This window comes from Pelmatolapia mariae, linkage group LG9 (genome assembly GCF_036321145.2).
Source record: "Pelmatolapia mariae isolate MD_Pm_ZW linkage group LG9, Pm_UMD_F_2, whole genome shotgun sequence".
NCBI classification, from domain to species: Eukaryota; Metazoa; Chordata; class Actinopteri; order Cichliformes; family Cichlidae; genus Pelmatolapia; species Pelmatolapia mariae.
This window is the reverse complement of record NC_086235.1, coordinates 21,338,261-21,356,999: the sequence shown is the minus strand read 5'-3', so window position 1 is coordinate 21,356,999 and position 18,739 is coordinate 21,338,261. Positions and strand designations below refer to the sequence as shown.

Here is an 18,739-nt window from a genome sequence, read left to right as displayed (position 1 = left end):
CAGAATCAGGGTTAATGATACCGTCTTCTATTTAATAAATAATATGTATAATCTGGCATGCTTTTGTTAGCAAAGCAGTCTTTTTACTCTTCCTTTGTTACTGTTTCCTGTAATCATGGATCACAAATGAAAATTTTAATTTTAATATGGCACAAAAATCTTTTAAACGTAGTTCACTCACTTTGCTATATTATAGCAGAATTTATGCATTCAGAGCTCCCAAGAGCACCCATCTGCACTCTGAAACAAAAATGATGATGTCATTATGGTTGCCATTCAAAAGAGCAGCATTTTCCAGACTTGTACACTAGTCCTCACTTAAGTCTTTTGACATCTTTGCTCACATGTGGCTTTAACACGTGTGAGGCATGTTTTTGACAGCTACACTACCCAGCTCCGTGCAACAAAGGCCAGACTTTGTTGAAAGGTCTAGCATGTGTCTGTTTTATGTGGGGGCTGAGCTCACGTGAGGAGGAGTTTAAATCAAAGGGGAGCATATGTTAAATGTCAGCGTTGGCCTGGAGGTTGTGACTGGGCAAACAGATTACTGTAGATGTTGACTTGCATCCAGGTTCTGGGAAATGCGAGTGGTTTCTAGCTGTTTTCTCTTTGAATAAACCTGTAGGATATACGATAGCTTATTAAGCGATGGTGTGCAGTGAATTTTTAATGGCACTCCTAATTATATTTGAATGACAGGGAACACTGGAGGTTGTTTGGGAGCAGTTTAATTTTAGACAGATGTTGGACAGGATGGTCTGCATATTGACTGTAACGGTACTCATTCGACCATTGTTACACGGTGAATCTATCAAACATGGAAGCATCATTTATACAGAAAAGCATATGCAGATGTGAAGGCTGGGGATACAGCTAAAATGAGCTTTCCTAAAAAGTAGACAGCTTCCTATGTAGATTTGAAAAAGTTGCTCACAGAGATTTTAATTTATTTTATTTTCCTAACATGCAAATATTGGCATTGATTAAACAACAAATGAAAAGCACACGTTAAGCAAAACTGATCCTTAATTTAAAAAAATACACACAATGATGTCTTTATTCAGCGCTTGTGCACATCTTAGTTCATTAATATATATCAAGTATGCCTTTTGTGCAGGATTTATAAATATGTTGCTTTCAGATAGTAATTGCTTTCATCACTTTAGCTACAGTATGAAAGTCTACTCGTATTTCCTAATATTTGCGTCACTGCTGTGTTATGATTGGATGGTCCAGATTCTTCTGAAGAGGGATGGCGCATTCATGTGCAGCCACATTTGCTGTAAAAACAATCTGCCCATTAAAATGGCCTTTTTGATGCAAGACCCAATCATATTTCCATTATTATCTGTTTCAGGCCAACTACTTTAGCATTCATATATGTTGGCATACTTTTCATACTGCTTACCAAATCGTTGCTGGTGAATATGCACAGTGCTATCCAGATGCATACTCATCAGATGTGGCACCTTTGATTAATGACAAAACATGCAAAAGCACTGGCTGGACTTTCTAATCAATCCTTTGGTGCGTGATACAGCAGTGTGTTTTGTGCAACCAGCATCCCAAAAAAACAATTTCGGGCAACATATGTTTATTAATTGCCCGTATGCTGGGTGTTATAGCGTTAGACACTTTGAGTGTGTTTAAACCCCTCTTTGGTCTCAAACCACTTCAGTTTCCCTCAGCTGAAGGCAGTCAGCCTCTTCTTCATGTAAAGAAAAGCGAGGTATGTGGCTCCTCCTAGAACGCCTATCAACAGAGTGGTACCAACAATGGCTGGTGCATTCTTCCTGGCCACGCGAAAGGCCACAGGAAGAACAGCAGAGATCAGGATGTTGTTGACGTGGCCCAGTACTCTCCTGAAGGCTGGGCGCTCCACCACACGTTCATAGTATGTTTCCACGTTCACGCGGTTACCGTTGCCCCAGTAGCGACGAGAGAGGCCGAGAAACTTCAGCCGGTGTAAGGTGACTGCCAGGGAGACGTCAGCCAAGCTGAAGAAGTCACCGCACAACCAGGGCTGGCTGCCTTCTTCTGCAAGTGGAAGAGGAAGGAGAAGAAAATACAAGAAGATAAGAAAAGCATCCTACATGTTATTTAAAAAGCTACAGCTCTCAAATTTTGACTGATTAATACAGTATCTGCTATGTGACAAACAGCTGTGGCTACCTGGTGTTTCTTCCACCCTTCTCTGTAGCTCTGTCTCAACCTGATCCATCACGCTTTCCAGTTCATCAAGAAGCTTCTTCAGGTACTTCATGTTGTCATGGTCAAATAACTTGGACTACAGAAAATATAAACACATAGCGTATATTTACTTCAAGTGGATGTACAGAAAGTGACTAAGATGATCAGATAGGCCGCTACAACACAGAATGATTGTAATGTCTTCATTTTGGTACAACTAAAATAAAAACAGACTAAATGAGAACTGTAACTATCATTGACTAAATATTTTATTAATAATAGAATATATAAAACATGGTAAATATTTAAACTGAGACATTTTACTATTTCATGAAAAATATTAACTCATTTTGAATTTGACACCAGCAACGGATCTCAAAAAGTTGTGACAGGGGCAAGAAAAGACTAACTAATCAGGTTAACTGGCAGAAGGTCAATAACATGACTGGCTATAAAAATAATGGGTCATTATTATCATCATTTACAGTGAATAACATCATGGAAATATTCAGAGAATCAGGAAAAAAGCTTTAAATCAATTTTTGATGCCTGTGATCTTCAGGTCCTCGGGCAGCACTGCATTAAGAACTGGGGTGATTCTGTCATGGAAAGAGAAATCACTGTGTGTTCACTGTGACATTCCCAAATGCATATTAAAGCTCTATTATGAAAAGAAGAAGCCATATGTGAACATAATCCAGAAATACCGCCATCTTCTTTGAGGCAAAGTGGAAAACTGTTATTTGGTCAGATGAATGAAAATGTGAAATTCTTTTTGGCGAACACAGACACCGTGTCCTTCAGACTAAAGAGGCGAGAGACCACCTGGATTGTTATCAGCGCTCGGTTCAAAGGTTTGCATCTATGATGGCATGGGGGTGCATAATGGCAGTTTCACATCTGGAAAAGCACCACCATTGCTGAAAGACATATATAGCTTTAAAGCAACATATGATCCCATCCAGATAATATTTTTTCAGGGATGGCCTTGCAAACTTCAGCAAGACAACATTAAACCAAATACTGAGTCTATTACAAAAGCATGGCTTTGTAGTAGAAGAGTCTGGGTGCTGAATTGGCCTGCCTGCAGTCCAGATCTTTCCGTGATTAGATATATTTGATGTATAGTGAAATGAAAAATATGATGAAGAAGATCCAGGATTGCTGAGAAGCTACAATCCTCTATAGGACAAAAATGGGACAACATTCCTCGCCTAAAGGTCCAGCAGCTGTGCATATCAATTCCCAGACATTTACATACTGTTATTAAAAAGAGTGGATGACACACACTGTTTTCTGTTTACATGTTGCTGCGATCAAATTCAAAATTGGCCAGTATTCTTCTTTTTCATTAACAATTGATATGTTTTTTGTGTTCTGATGAAAATATGGGTTTATAAAATTTGCAAAACATTTCATTCTATTTTTACTTATATTTTACACAGTGTCACTGCATTTTTTGAAATGTTAATTTTTTTGGTCTATCTAGTTTTTTGGTTTATCTGTTTTGTTTTGGGTTTATTTGTTTTTTTGTTCTAACTGAAACTTATGCTACTGCAGAAGTTAGCTACATCTGCCTAGTGATTAAAAGAACATGATTAGCAAGGAGGTTGGTTCCTCAAAAATGAAAGGCCTCTGCTGCAGATAATACTGCATGTGTGGAAAAAAAGTAAGTTTTTACATTTTACATTTACATTTCACATATTTACATTAGGAGTCTACTAACAGCACTATTGCTAAAGTTAGCTAGCTAGCTACCACTTCTTTAGCTTATTAGTTAGCTTCTGTTTACTTTATGGTTTACTACATTTGATGTGCACTCTTTTGTTTGTCTGAATTCTTTAACTTATATTTCAGAATCCGAATATTTTATTAACCCCTAAGAAAATTATGTTGTTACAGTTGCTCCAAGACAATAAGAACTGTAACAGGCTAAACTAAATTAAATAGCACAATATATTACCAAATTACAAAATATAAGAAATGGCTCTAATATATACGAATAGCTCAATTATAAATATCCAGATTTATTCCATATGTGTTCACTAAAGTTTTATTAAAAATTGCACAATGGAACAAAAATAAAGATGTACACTTCTTGCAATGCAAGACCAGATGGCATAATGACACTCACTAAATTACAGAGGATTAGTAGGTGTCTGAAATCTCACTACTCAGTGTACTTCTGAGTGACTCTTACATAATTTGTAGTAAATTACTTAACAAAAGCATGCTGTGGACAGTGTGTCTCTATAGCCAAGGCTCATTTGGACACTTGATAAAGACATTTGGCTCTCTGGTAATTAGAGTAACTTACTTTCAGGCGCTTTTGTTTTGCTATATAAGCGTCTTTAAGCTCTGGGTTCTGCTCTGCCAGTTTCATCAGCTCTGACTGTGTGCTTCCGATCTGTGCTGTCGCCACAAAAAAATAGTAATAAGAAAAATATTAGACATGATTAGGCACAAAATTAATCCCACTGTTACAGAGTTTTACAGTGAAATAAGAAATGCCAGTATCAGCATGTGCAAATGAGAGGTTTTAATCTAAATCATAAAAAAGGTCACATTGCACATCGATGTAAAGTTACAAAATATATATTTTTGGCTTTTATCTGATTTTAAGTACAATAATTCAGAAGGCAGAGATTAATTTAGGATAACTTAGGGCATAGTGTACAGTCTCTTTGATATTCAGCTGAAAATTGTACAGCTATGAAGCTCAGATCTTCTTACTTCGTACACATGTGGCAGCATATGCTGGTATATGGGAGTCCACAGTGATTTCAGGGTGGAGTAGGCAGCCATGGGTGTAGGCATCCATGGGTAGTGAGTCCAGCAGCTCTCTGTAGTGCTGCACTCTTAGGTAGTAGGTACTGCCCTCTTCTGGGACCAGCCTGGGAGTGCCCTCTGGAGACAAACAAGTCATGGAAAAGGATCAAATTTTGGAATTTAATATTTTTGTTTCTTATGGGGTTTTTTTATGGGTTTATACACTACTGACTTAGGTTAGGGAGAAGACATGATGACAGCAAAGCCTTTATGTTCACTTTCATCCCTGAGGATTTAAAAACATTTGGGTATCTCCTTAAATGACTTCATGCTTACCAGATGTCCTTTCCTTCTAAGGTGATTTGATGCAGACCCTTAGCTATTATGGATCAGTGCACACCAAGGGAAAATAAAAATTTAGAAAAAAAAAACAATGAAATTATTGAAAAATCAACAAATGTGTGATACAAGGAAATGCATAAAAGCAGACAGAAAATACAATGAAATGAACCTTAAAAGGTTCTTCTAAGAACCTTTTAAGGTTCTAAGAAGCTGAAGCTTGATATAATATTTTAGTTTTGGTGTCATAAATGAGAGCTTTGGGCTGCAGCTCCTCTAGGGACTAGCAGCTACATCTGCATCAATCTCACCATCATTGAAGTTCTGCTCCAGGTAGTCCATGATCTGCGTTGGGTCACAGATGACATTGTCATTGTGAACTAAGACTGGAACCTCGCCACCCGGATTCAGACGCATGAACCACGGCTCATTGTGCTCGCTGAGAGGAAGGCTCACGTCGTACTCTTCACAGTGCAAACTTTTCTCTGCTATGGCGAGACGCACCTGGAAAACAACAACTTATTGTGACTGGGACTGTGGAGGAAGCTTGTTTTTATTTCCCTGTCAACAAAATCTTGCTCTCTTTTCTCCTCCCACAATTTTCAAATAAATCATTGGCTTCTCGTTTATCCAGTCAGCACCTGCCTTTAATTAAACATTAAAGATGCATTTTTTACAGCAAAAGTGCATGAATAGTTAGGTGGGTGGATTGAGAAGAAGCTGAACCTCCTTATGATTCTGTTAAGAAGTAATGGAAATGAGAAGTGAAAATAAGCATGTCTGAAAACCTGCTGTATTTCTGAGAAACACCATCCCCCCTGAAGGATGGAAAACTCATGTCTATACACTGAAATGTGCTGCTGAGCTGCTGTTACACGTGACAGAGCTGAAATGCAGTCAAGCTACCAACTGTTTTAATTATTTAAAAAAACAAAGAGGAACGGGTTTATACAAAGCCTAAACCACCTACAGCAGCAGGGCTGTTTTTGCAGTCCTACAGTGTCATAATTAACCCTGTAACGGGAGCTGTCCACTGAACTGTGGTGCTGAAAGGCTAATGACACTCACCTTCTGAGAGTTGAACGACTGCGTCCAGTGATACAGCGTCAGTTTGGATTCGTGCTGTTTTGCGACTGTGCCGCACGCCTGATGAACATCTTGCTCTGAATCCGGGTTTATAAGAGCTGCTTTCTCATCTTGAGATTCAGAGCTGTTTTCGGACGCCATTTTATCCTTACTGTTGTAGGAGGGGGCGTCGCGGTCGACAAAGTACTCCCCCCGCTGGCTCGGAGTGTAACGTGAAATTATTGTTTTATTTATTTTTATTTTTATTTTTAAATTAAAAGATAAAAGTAATTATTTTTAAATACATTCTCGCATTCACGTGTTGGTATTCATGTGAAACCTGCGCTTTTCCTTCTTTTTGTATACGTGCGCTCTCTTGCACCCTTACCCCCCTCCCTTCCTGCTAGTTCATGTTCTTGCTCCTTGTTGTTGAGACTAGCATAGTGGGAATATTTTACTAAGGGTTTCTTTTAATTAATAGAAAAAAAAAACTACAACTATGGAACCAAATTATAATACCAAGTATAATAAATTAACAAAGCCAGACAACAAATAACACCCTTTAAAGTGCACAGTTCAATCCTTTACTACATCACAGGCCACCCTTCCTCATCCGAGGCAGTGCAATGAATACGCTGGTACAGCAGAGGTCGCTGTTATCTAACACTGTGGCTGCTACTGGTGCACTCGAGTTTGAATATTATCAGCCTGATAAAAAAAAAACTGATGTGTTTTTTTAAGTCAATCTATAATATAAAGCGATACTGGTTCTTACTCATTAAACACAGTTAAATTAAACTATTGTTTCTTTCATGTTCTACATAATACATTGACTCATTTTTTATTAAAATTGATTTTTTAATACTTATGAAATCAGGAGTTGTTGCCTGAAATGTATGCCCAGCGTATGATCGATCTTTTTTAAATAATATAATAAGTATAATAATATTAATATTTAATTTAGAAAAGCAAAGTATATGGCTACTTAATCCAGGATGCGTATCGAATAAAAGAGAAAAGTGATGGGTGTGTTAAAGAATGAATGTCTAAAACAGCATCAGATCATCGCCTCACAAAATAGGCCATATAATAATATTATGTAATATGGGTGAGGATTGAATCATATGTGGCCGAGCTTATATTTTTGTAATGGGGGCATTATGGGAAGTGATACTTGAGGAATTTAGTCTGTGTAAAGCGAGGCGGGTCTTTCAAATGTAAAGTTTGGCAGTGGGGCGTTATTTTGGCGAAGTTGAGGCGTTCAGGCGCTTTGCGGAGAGGGGGGAGAGGAGGAGAGTGGGAGGTCCCTGTGGCGTGACGTTGCGATTGGCCCAGCGCCTTTCTTCAACAGGGGCTCGGTACATCTCTCTCTCTCTCCCTCCTTTGATCAGTGGGTGAGAGGGGGGAGACGAGCAACACACAACGGAGAGTCCAGCGTGCGCCTCCGGTAAATGACGCCCACCATTCATACCTTTACACTTACCGTTACGCATGCCTTTTGTATTACATGTCAGTGTCTGGAAGCGCCAGTCCATCATCCTCACCTTCCTAATTTTTGCTCTTGTAGTCATCATCTTGTTGGCTCATCCTTTCATCACACCACCGGTCCTGGATCCTCCAGCCCAGGTCCTGGAGAATCCTGAGTCTGCAGCAGCGCACCATCTGCTTTATTTCCAGTCTATATCTGAATGACGGGCGGAAGGTTTGACTTCGACGATGGTGGCACATACTGCGGGGGGTGGGAGGATGGCAAAGCCCACGGACATGGGATCTGCACCGGACCCAAGGGCCAAGGCGAGTACGCCGGGTCCTGGTCGCACGGCTTTGAGATAGTTGGCGTGTACACCTGGCCCAGCGGGAATACCTACAAGGGTTACTGGTCCCAGGGGAAGCGTCATGGGCTGGGTGTGGAAAATAAAGGAAAGTGGATCTATCGAGGAGAGTGGAGTCATGGTTTTAAGGGTCGGTACGGCGTCCGGCAAAGCCACAACACACCTGCTAGATACGACGGGACCTGGAGCAACGGTCTACAGGATGGATATGGGATCGAAACCTATGGAGATGGCGGTAAGGCACCAGGTTTTAATAGATATGGCACATCGCTTGTTTAGCGTGCGTGTCGCTTTAACGGCGGTGAGTGGTAATGTGTTATGTAGCTCGTGTGTAGGATGCTCAGACTCAAACTGAGAAAGGCTCACTGTAACACACCAGCGCGTGAATCTCCATCTGATATGAGCTGAGTATAAGCTGAGATTGCGCACTGCGCATCGTGGTCAGTCACATCGTCGTTTACCCAGCATAACTGACTCTTTACCCCGGTGGTAACGTTAACTTTTTGAATACCGTTTAAGATCACGGTTCCTATTTTATTCCAAGGGACATCTCTTTTGGCAACTACCGGTTGCTCCTCATATGACAGTGGGAGGAGGGTGACTGCTCCTCACTGGAAACTTGCCTCCCGGAGAAGGAGTTTGGAAAGCAAATCAGTCCATTTAAAGTCAATTAAAGACTCAAACTCAAATCACTTGCTTCACTGTCATTTTCTCCCTTTGACCCTTAACTATAGAAACACATGTCCTGAAGGGTGCACATGCTCCCGTTTTAAATGAAGTGTAATGTGTATAAAGCATGAGAAGGTGCTCATTTTTGGTAGCATTTAAAGTTATTCTTCATGTGTCTAGACTAAAGAACTCGCACATCTGTAGTGGAAAGAGCTAAGTCCCACACAGGACTTGTACTTGCTGAAAGTGAGAGGTCAGTCAGAGCTTTGATCTCACTAATCATTGGTGTGTTCACAGATTGCGTTTATGTAAGGACCTGTGTCTGATGAGGGACAAGATCGCAGGAAGCCTAAAAAACAAGCGCTTGCCTGTTGTTCAGGCCTCTCCTGTTATAAAACAAGCAAGTCTTTGGGTGATTTGTGAGCATCATCCTCCCCTAATGGAGGCCTTATGGTGGAGAATAAATGCCTCACATATGATGTTACAGAGGGCTGGGCTTTGGGAATCAGCTGATCCTAGAGGATCTACAGAACATCTGGCTGTCTGACTCCGCAACATCCTGATAACTTGATCTGCAGGGTCACCAAATTGAACTGCAGCACAGAGCCAGCCTGTTAATCTCACCCTGTTTATCCATCTAAATTCCTCCCCTGACTAGTATATCATTTTCTGTTAGAATCTGACCGTTATGGCTTATTTCATTGCATTGGTGAATGAGATGCAGGCACTGGATTAACAAGCCTTTCTTATTATTAGGCTCAGGATTGTAATATGACACTTTGAAGAAGCAACAGTAGGGTAGGTCGACAGCCTGCTCATTGGGCTCAGCAGCACCAAATGGGATTAATGAAGTATTCTCCTCATTATGTGACTCATAGCAATTCCCTGTCGTCACAGACAAACGGATGGTGGTGAATGTGCCTACTGTCAGTGGGGGAGTTAGTGGCTGCCTGAAAATAGGCCCCTGGCTAAGTGATTCACATTCATCCCAAGCGATCTTTAGTATCTGTACCTTAATCAAATCTCTGTGATTGGGTTAGCTATGCTCACAGTCCCATATCTGAGTGGAAGGAGAAAAAACATTTCATTAGCTGACATACTCTTGCACCAACAAAGCAAGGCTTCAAGGTCTTGTTGCTGATATAGAAAGTTACTGGTCAACAACACGCAGGGTGTGCATGAGGAGCACAGAGGAGCTTTCTTCTGACCATAAGTAGCCTACAAATTTTTTTTACCCTGCTTTGGCTTTAAAGTTGTTGTAAAACAAAATGAGCTTTTCAGGCATGTATATAATCACAGATTATCATCGGTTTTATTGCAAGCAATAAAAAATGGACATAACCAGCTTGTTGTCACCCCACTGGTTTGTGGAGGTTATCATCTAATGCTAGTCTTAGTTAGCCAGCTTGGTTAGCAAATTAAATATAGGTAAACTGAAGCATTAGCTGAAAACACATTGCGCATGGGGCAAACTTTGAAGATGACAACACAATGCTCTAATGAAATTTAGGGATATTTATAGTAAATGCACACAGTACTGTGCATGTCGTTGCTATACTTGTGCCCTATTGACCAGTCACAACTTACCAATCACAAGGTCACCTCAGCTTAAAGCATTATCTTATAGTTAATATTAGTTTACAAAGTCATGAAGAATTATAGGCTAGAAGTAGCGATTGAGACTAAGTGTTTACTCATTGATCTATACCTTCCTCTTACTCAGGAACTTATCAAGGCCAATGGATGGGTGGTATGCGACACGGCTATGGTGTGCGTCAGAGTGTTCCCTATGGCATGGCCACTGTCATCCGTTCTCCACTCCGTACGTCTATGGCCTCCCTGCGCTCTGAGCAGAGCAATGGTGCAGTGCTCCAGGACCTCTCCTCCCCGGCAGACACTCCAACGGGCAGCCGTGGTGGCTTCGTCCTCAACTTCCACTCGGACAGCGAAGTTGTCACCGGCAAGAAGAAGGGCCTGTTCCGCCGCGGCTCGCTCTTTGGCAGCCTGCGACAGTTGCGCAAGTCTGACTCTCGGACCTCAATCTCCAGCAAGCGCAGCTCTGCAAGAAGTGACGCCACCATGAGCCGCATCAGTTCAAGCGATGCCAACTCTACCATATCCATCGGTGATGGCGAGCTGCCAGATGAGGACCTACCTCAGGAGGACCATGTGGACGCCACCACAACTGAGACGTACATGGGCGAGTGGAAGAATGACAAGCGCAATGGATTTGGTGTATCAGAGAGATCCAACGGGATGAAATATGAAGGAGAATGGCTTAACAATAAGCGCCATGGTTACGGGTGCACGGTTTTCCCAGACAGCACCAAAGAAGAAGGGAAGTACAAAAATAATGTGCTGGTGCGTGGAATAAGAAAGCAGTTGATTCCTCTTAAGAACCCCAAAACCAAAGAGAAGGTAGATCGGGCTGTGGAGGGGGCACAGAGGGCTGCAGCCATCGCGAGGAGTAAAGTGGAAATAGCAGCATCCAGGTACTGTGTTTATGTGTGGGTGTGTGTTCATTCATGCTCCTGCATGTACCTGTGGGTGTATACTGTGTAAATACAAAAAAAAAGCCCACACAGGATGAAAATCCTCAGGCATTTATTTTCACCACTGAGGAGTCACAGCAGTGTCCTGTTTGACAAATATCTCCTGGTCTGATTGAAGGTTCAGTCTTGTATAAGTGAAGTCCCATGACAACAGCTCCGACCTTTATGCAACATCAACAGTCGAGGCTTTTGTGTTGCCAGTGTGATCATCCCTGGAAAAGGTTCTGTTTCTATTCTCTGCCCGTGTCTTTCATTCCTAGGGAGAGGGGTCAGGCATCTTGCACGCGTGTGTGTGTGTATGTGTGTGTGTGTGTGTGTGTGTATTTGCGTTGTAGTCGAGTGTCTGTGAGTTCATGTGCGTGAGCTGTATAGCCATACCTGCTCCTATGCCAAGCTCATCTTGTGCGCCCAGTACCAATACCTGCTCCCGCTGCCAAGCATTGCTCTGATGTGGCATCTGCTCTTTAACAGGTGGATGAGATGTGACCTTTTCATTTAAAGCCTCCCTCCTACTGGGACACAGTTCAGGGTATGCGGCATCGCTTTGACATCCTCTGGTTTCATTGCATCAGGGAATTATTAGACTGAAGACTGAGGGGATGTGTACAAGCTGTGAAAAGGTCTCTCTGCAATCAACCATGTTTTGATTTCTCCCTCCCCCACTCTTCCCCACCACCGAACCCCTATTCAAGTCGTGTGCATGAATTTGCATCCCTGAAAACACATCAAAACCATTTAAAAAACTCAAAAGCACACGTGTGTTTCTTAGTTCACAGCATAATGAACCATCATTTGACTTTTACCTTGATGTACCAATCAGTTCAGTTGTGAGTTTTTTTTTCCTGCTGGGCACAGCTTCACAATTTTGCAGATTTTATGTTTTAGGTGATTAAATAAGTTTAAAATGCCCGTGTTTTATAAATACGCTAACTACAAAGTAGCAGTAGAGGGTGTGGGGAATGTAATTTTTATTTCGATATAAAGTAAAATATTAGATAACCTATTACTCCTGTTTATCCATGAACATTTCCATGACTGCACTGGATTTCATGGGCTAGAACCCCTCCACAGGGATTGCTTTCCAGTTTAAAACACCTGTTGGCATTGGGCTAATAAGCATTTTTTTAACTTACTAATCTATTAAAAATAATTTCACCTGAAGGTTGCTTGACTCCCACAGCTTGTGTTGAGGTTTACTCGTGTTTGGCTTTTTGTTTCTATCTTCTCTTTTTTTGTCTTGCCTCCTACACCAACGAGACTCTTTTGCTTTTACCGGGTCGTTTCCACAGCTACTGCTGTGCTCCAGCGTCTACCAGATTGGTGTTCAAAGCTACTGACCAGAGAAAACAAAAGCACTGTACTCATCTCGTTTTGGTTGCAGAATCAGATCTTCCTTCTTATATCATTAACGTGAGCTTATTATGCTCATGAGCTTCACATTTTTATTCTTGGACTGAAACCTTTGTTAACTACCTTCAGTCATCTCTTAAATGATATAAGAATACCTTATTTCTTTGACTTAACTAACATTAATAAACACAATCCCAGATTCCTTAATCCTGCTCAGTCTGGATTCCCAGCCACCTCCTCTGACGATACACAAATTCCTACATTTCTTTGTCTACAACATCAGTGGTATCAGATTGGACTTCAGCCCTGGAAATGATCTTTTTTCACCAAGCTAGTCATCCTGCTCAGTTTTCTGTTTCTGAGCTAGCCTCTCATTTCCTTGCTTCCATTCATTGCCTTCCAGTGAAATCCACAGGTGTTCATTTTAATATTTTAGAAATCATGCAAAAACCCTTGCAATTCCTTTCCAGTGCTATAGCAGAATTGCCAAGACGTTATTCCAGCAGTCGGTCTAATCAATCATCTAATCAAGCTTTTTTTTAAACTGTTCAACACTCCTATTTTAAAACCAGAAGCAGCCACACATTTGACGTTGTAGCAGCAGCCTTCCTCAGCTCATCAGTGAACTAAATCAGTGGTTCATTTTATGCGTCTAGTGAAAACTCATTTTTATAGCTGTGGCTATGGCTCACACCAGCGCTTGCGTGAGCTGTGTAGTGGGATATCCATGCTTCGCTTTAATGTGTGTATTTTGAGAGAAAGCTCTTTGTAGCACTTTGCAGCTGTGTTTATTAAATCATTAATTATTGTTTTTACCTATTGTTTTAAGACTGAGCCTTGTCTTACAAAAGGACTTCCTGATTGGCTATCCCTCACAAACAGAAGGTTTGAACTCCAGTTGCATTTGGCTTTTGTGCGAGATGACCCCATCAGTGACATCCTCTCTTTATGAAGACCAACATGGCCTCCCATAAAAGTAGAGACTGACTAAACGACACAGGAACACGGCCACGATTAAAGCCCGACAATTGATCTGGATAAAGATAAATGTTTTTAACATGTTGGGCTGCTCTACAACTATACAGTATTAAACTGTCACCACTGCCTTGACGATTTACAAACATATTCATTATTTCAACATTTTGTGGACTAAATGAATAATCATCAAAAGCTTGTTTTTTAACCAGGAAAAAATTCAATCTTAAGGTTAAAGGTAAACTGAGCATTGCTACTCCAATGTGAACCCAGTCATTCAGAGCACCACAGTGCTCTGAATAGTGCATTCTGTGAGCAGCAAATTCTATCATAATTTTTAGACTGTTTTTTCCAATACAATAGATCATCTCCTGCGAGCAGGAAGGAAAGATGCTTTATTGTGCTGTTTTCAAGGATATAGAATGCAGAGTACATTAGTTGGATTGAACATACTTTATTTTGAAACTGTGGATATTTGTTAATATGGGACTTCCATCTATGTAAGTGATAGCCAATAAGACTGAGCTTAACCTACAGTGAAAAGATAAAAAAAAGGGATAATGTTTTGATAAGAATGAGCCATCTGAGCTCCTGTCTGGTTGCGCATTAGAGCAACAATTTACACAAGGAAGCACATGACCTAATTCATAGCAATAAAGCAACAAGAGCAAAAGCATTCAAGCTTATGCAAAGCGTTTACGGCAGTCAACGAGGTCCCCTGAAGTAAGCGATCAAATTACTGGATGCCATGTGCCACTACTTCATGTGCGGCTGGAAATCTCAAAGCAGGTTCCTCTGCGGTCTGGTTGGAATCTGGATTTTTTTTCTCTCTTTCTTTTTAAAAGTGCAGTTGTGTTATAAAGAGCCAGAATGGCAGACTGTCACTGTTGTAAGCAGGTTATGTAAGTATCGTTATACAGTACAGTGCCGGGCAAAAGATGCACTCGTATCGATCCACTTCCAGTCACATGATTCTCTGTCTTTGAATGTGGAGTGTACCCAGCGGATCCACAGGGAATGGGTGGGAGATGGGCTCGTAGAGGATACAGGGAGTGAAATGGATGGAAATGAGAAACCCGGGGATAGATGTTGATTGAATGAAATCGGAAGTGCAGCACATTTGCTGAGCAAGAGGTTTCTGAAGAGTCTGGAGTGGACAGAAATGAAGGGAGAGTATAATAAAAAGGGCATAGAGAGGACACACAGGCCTCCCCTGTGGATTACTGTACAGAAGAGCTATCCCATCAGCCTCTGGGGTGGAGCCGATGACCTCATGCTCGTGATCAGACAGTCGATAGAGAGCTAGTGCGATGTGGTAGAGTGGAGTGGAGTTCTGTGTCTCTCATTCACAGTTGTCATTTGCCCTTATCTGTGTAAAGTGACCTTCTGTACACACACAGCTCTTTCAGTGTGTCAATGCATATATGTGTGTGTGTGTGTTTGTTTGAGTGGTGTGGTGTGGTTGTATCAGGCCTGTGAACTGAGATAAGTGACTCTATGTGCCACTGAAGAGTTTACCGAGTCATGATGCTTCTCCCATAAATTGTTTTTTTGTTACAGATCAGCAGTTTGGGTATCCTGGGAACTCAGCAGTTTGTCAGTATATCCACAGAGCAGTCCACCCTGATTACACATCCCTGGCTAAACTGTTACTCTGTAGGCTATCTAATAAAAGCAGAGATGTTAAATTGACCTTACAAAAGCTGCTAAGCACAGAAATTCAATAATGCTTGCATATTAGTTTAATTTGGCTTACTGCCTCTGTAATGCTAAGAATGAGAAATACGACCAAAAACACAGTGCATTCATAGAGACCTACTTTGTGTGTTATGTTCAATTGCACTGTTTGCTCTGCAGGCTCCAGTAAAAGGTTAACCAACACCTTATATGTACAGATGATATTTTTATGTCTGTTTTTTCCTTCACACCGGTGAGCAAAACATTCAGACTAATTGTTTTCCACATTACAGTTTCACTTCTGACAGGGTGTTTATAGTGTCCATAGTGCTCTCAAATGCATCTATAGTTTTTCATGAAATTTAATAGACATGAGTCTGAATTTGTATTGGATTTATGGGTGACCCAGCTCTGAGATTTCTGGCAGCAGATCTTTGGATGTATATATTTTTTCTTTACATGGGTGCAGTCGATCATCAGAACCAATAATTTAATGGGTACTGTTGGATTCAATTCAATTCAATTTTACTTATATAGCGCAAAATCACAACAACAGTTTCCTCAAGGTGCTTTATATTTTAAGATAATTAATCTACAGTAATACAAATAAAACCGAGAAAACCTCAACAATCGTATGAGCCCTTATGAGCAAACGCTTTGGCGACATTGGGACATATGGCGCCAGCGGGAGTTTCAGATGGGCGAGGGAATGAGACTTGTTTGGATTTCACATGGATGATGTCGAACAAAATGCGCCAATTTGCAAAACATGTTGTAAATCTATTGCTGCAAAAGGTAGCAGTAGCACAAATTGATTCCACCAGCTGAAAAGGTATCCATTGCAAAATGGAAAAAAAAAAATATTGAATGGTTGATTATACCAGTAGAGTATACCAGTAGTAATTTAGGCAATTTTAGGCCTCCAAAACCATTTGGTTTTGGAGGTTATTTAAATATATCGTGATATAAATCGTGTATCGTTATATAGCCAGAAAAAAAAACTGATATTAGATTTTCCTCATATCGCTCAGCCCTAATTCTAAGTGATGCTACTTTTATTCTTTTGCCCTTTAGACTTCTATAATTTCTGCAGTACGTGGACAGAGTAATCTGTACAACCTTAAGAATCCTGGATGTTACACTTTCTCAATATTTTCTTCTACTTGGAGCCTATCCCAGCTGTCATAGCATGAAACGCAGGATACACCCTGGACAGATCGCCAGTCTGTTACAGGTTGGCGATCAACTCATAACCTATTCACACCTACAGCCAATTTAGAATCACCAATTAGGTTCCTAGTGGGAGGAAGCCAGAGTACTCAGAGAGAAGTCAGGGAAAAAAATTCAGAATGAAATCAAACTCTCGACCTTCGCTCTGTGAGGTACTGGTGTTAACCACAGCACCACCATGCCACTCAATAGTCTGCCCATTGTCAATAACTCTGAAGGCACTTTTCTTTGCAACAGTTAAACAGTTGTAGATATATTGTTTTAGCTGCTTTTCTTTTTGAGTTGATCAGTTTAGTTCATCTTTTTTAGGCCTTATATATTCTACCTTTAAACACAGGAGGTGAAACTGTCACAGTTTGCCGAGACAAACTGCGTGGAGTGTGAAGAGTGGACCCAGGTGCAGACATTCTAAAACTCAAACTTAACTGATGATGAGCCGTTTATTAAGGCAGACAGAACACTACAAAATAAAAGGGCAAAAACAATGCAAACTAAGCAATAACCTAAACTGGGTAAACTAGAAAGGAAACACGAACTATGAAAAACCCTGGCAAACAGAAAAACAAACAAAACTCTAAACATGGCAATGATGATGAGGATATATGAAACCCTGAACGCAGGTCATGGTATGGGAACAACGCAGACGATCCGACAAAGACTGAATGAGAAGGCACAGACTAAATACACACAGGAGGCTAATGAGAGAAGTGGGAACACATGGGGAACAGCTGACACATATGAACATAACAACGTCACAGTGGAAGAGTAAAATTAAACACGATGAACACAGGAACACAAGATCTCTTCAAAATAAAACAGAATACATAAGTCGCAGACATGACAACCTGAACTTGACAACGTAAGACACAGACATGAAACACATGAAGGGCAAGGGAGACTTAACAGGGGTGGAAGACACAAGGGGAATCTAAGAACAAACTATGACAACCTAGGCATGATAAAAAATGAACTTAGAAAACCTGAAGGGCTTAAACATAAACCATAAACTAAAACTCAGAACACTGGGTTAAAAGACCCAGGATCGTGACAGAAACTAGAGCATGCTATCTAGAATGACAGACTAAAATCAGTGTACTACATATTTTTCAAATACATAGCAGATACAGTAGATATGCATGTGCACAGGTATCCATGTAACATCTCACCCTCTGTCCATGTATCTCTCTCTCTCTCAAACACATACACACACACACACACTTCTGTCTATATGCATTCATACTCGGAGCCTAACTATCGCCCCACAGGAATGCCTCACATACATACTCCAGCTCACATAAACTGCTGGACAAACACATACAGTCAGAGTACATGCAGCGTGTGCTTCTCTGCTAGTGTGTCAGCAGCGAGCACTGCCTAAATAAGGCAAGGCATCAGTTGGCTTATCAGCACCAGCCAGGAATATATACCCGTCCCAACACTGATATAGCAGCCCGCCATCTCACTCACACTATCATTTCTTCCAAATGTGTGTGTGTATGTGTGAGAATGCTGTATGTGTGTCCATACCATATAAATGGGAGTGAAAAGATTTCAAGTAACACGTGTCTGTTTGGGCATAGAGAGATCAGATAAGACGGCCATCATTTGGCTAGAGAACAAAGAAAGCGCAATGTGTGCGGTGCGTTTGTGCCCCGGCCTGTTTGTTTGTCACCTGCTGTGGGATGACCTCAGCCACTCACCACCTGCCCTTTTTGTAGTGAGTTATAGATCATCCGGTGTTTCAACAAGTGAACAAAATAATCCCAACAGTCAGTACATCATGTAAGATTTCATCTTGGCTGTCCCTCAATGCTGCTTCAAATCATCGCAGTGGTGAAGTTAGGTTGCTTCTTTGTTTTTTCCCCCTGTGTCTGCATTCGCATACATTTAATGGGGTACCGGTGCCACCCAGCTTCACACGCCTTTTAAAAAGCAAGTCAAATTTGGCTCTTTACGAAGTGACGGCGTGTACAGTAGCAAAAAGGCACGCGGGTATACAGCAGCAACTGTAAGCATGTGAGGGGCTGCCAGCGATCCGAATCATGGGTCAGAGTAAAGCGAGCAGGATCATACATTATATTTATCCCACAT

At 41.1% G+C, this 18,739-nt stretch overlaps 2 protein-coding genes across 2 annotated transcripts in view; one reads left to right on the top strand and one right to left on the bottom strand.

Annotated features, from left to right (window-relative positions):
- Positions 1-712: 712 nt before the first annotated feature.
- gdap1 (ganglioside induced differentiation associated protein 1) lies at positions 713-6,545 on the bottom strand. The gene is made up of 6 exons (XM_063483975.1): positions 6,367-6,545; positions 5,610-5,802; positions 4,924-5,097; positions 4,508-4,602; positions 2,173-2,287; positions 713-2,037 (listed from the first exon to the last, which is right to left on the bottom strand). Exons 1-6 carry the CDS (start codon positions 6,523-6,525, stop codon positions 1,685-1,687), a joined length of 1,089 nt encoding a protein of 362 aa, XP_063340045.1. The 5' UTR covers positions 6,526-6,545; the 3' UTR covers positions 713-1,684.
- A 1,155-nt stretch (positions 6,546-7,700) lies between these two features.
- jph1a (junctophilin 1a) overlaps positions 7,701-18,739 on the top strand; it is a 31,169-nt gene continuing 20,130 nt past the window's right edge. Inside the window, exons 1-3 of the mRNA XM_063483927.1 lie at positions 7,701-7,810; positions 7,931-8,430; positions 10,588-11,356. Of these exons, the coding sequence (XP_063339997.1) occupies positions 8,052-8,430; positions 10,588-11,356 (1,148 nt within the window). The 5' untranslated portion in view covers positions 7,701-7,810; positions 7,931-8,051. The remainder of the gene's footprint in view (positions 7,811-7,930; positions 8,431-10,587; positions 11,357-18,739) is intronic.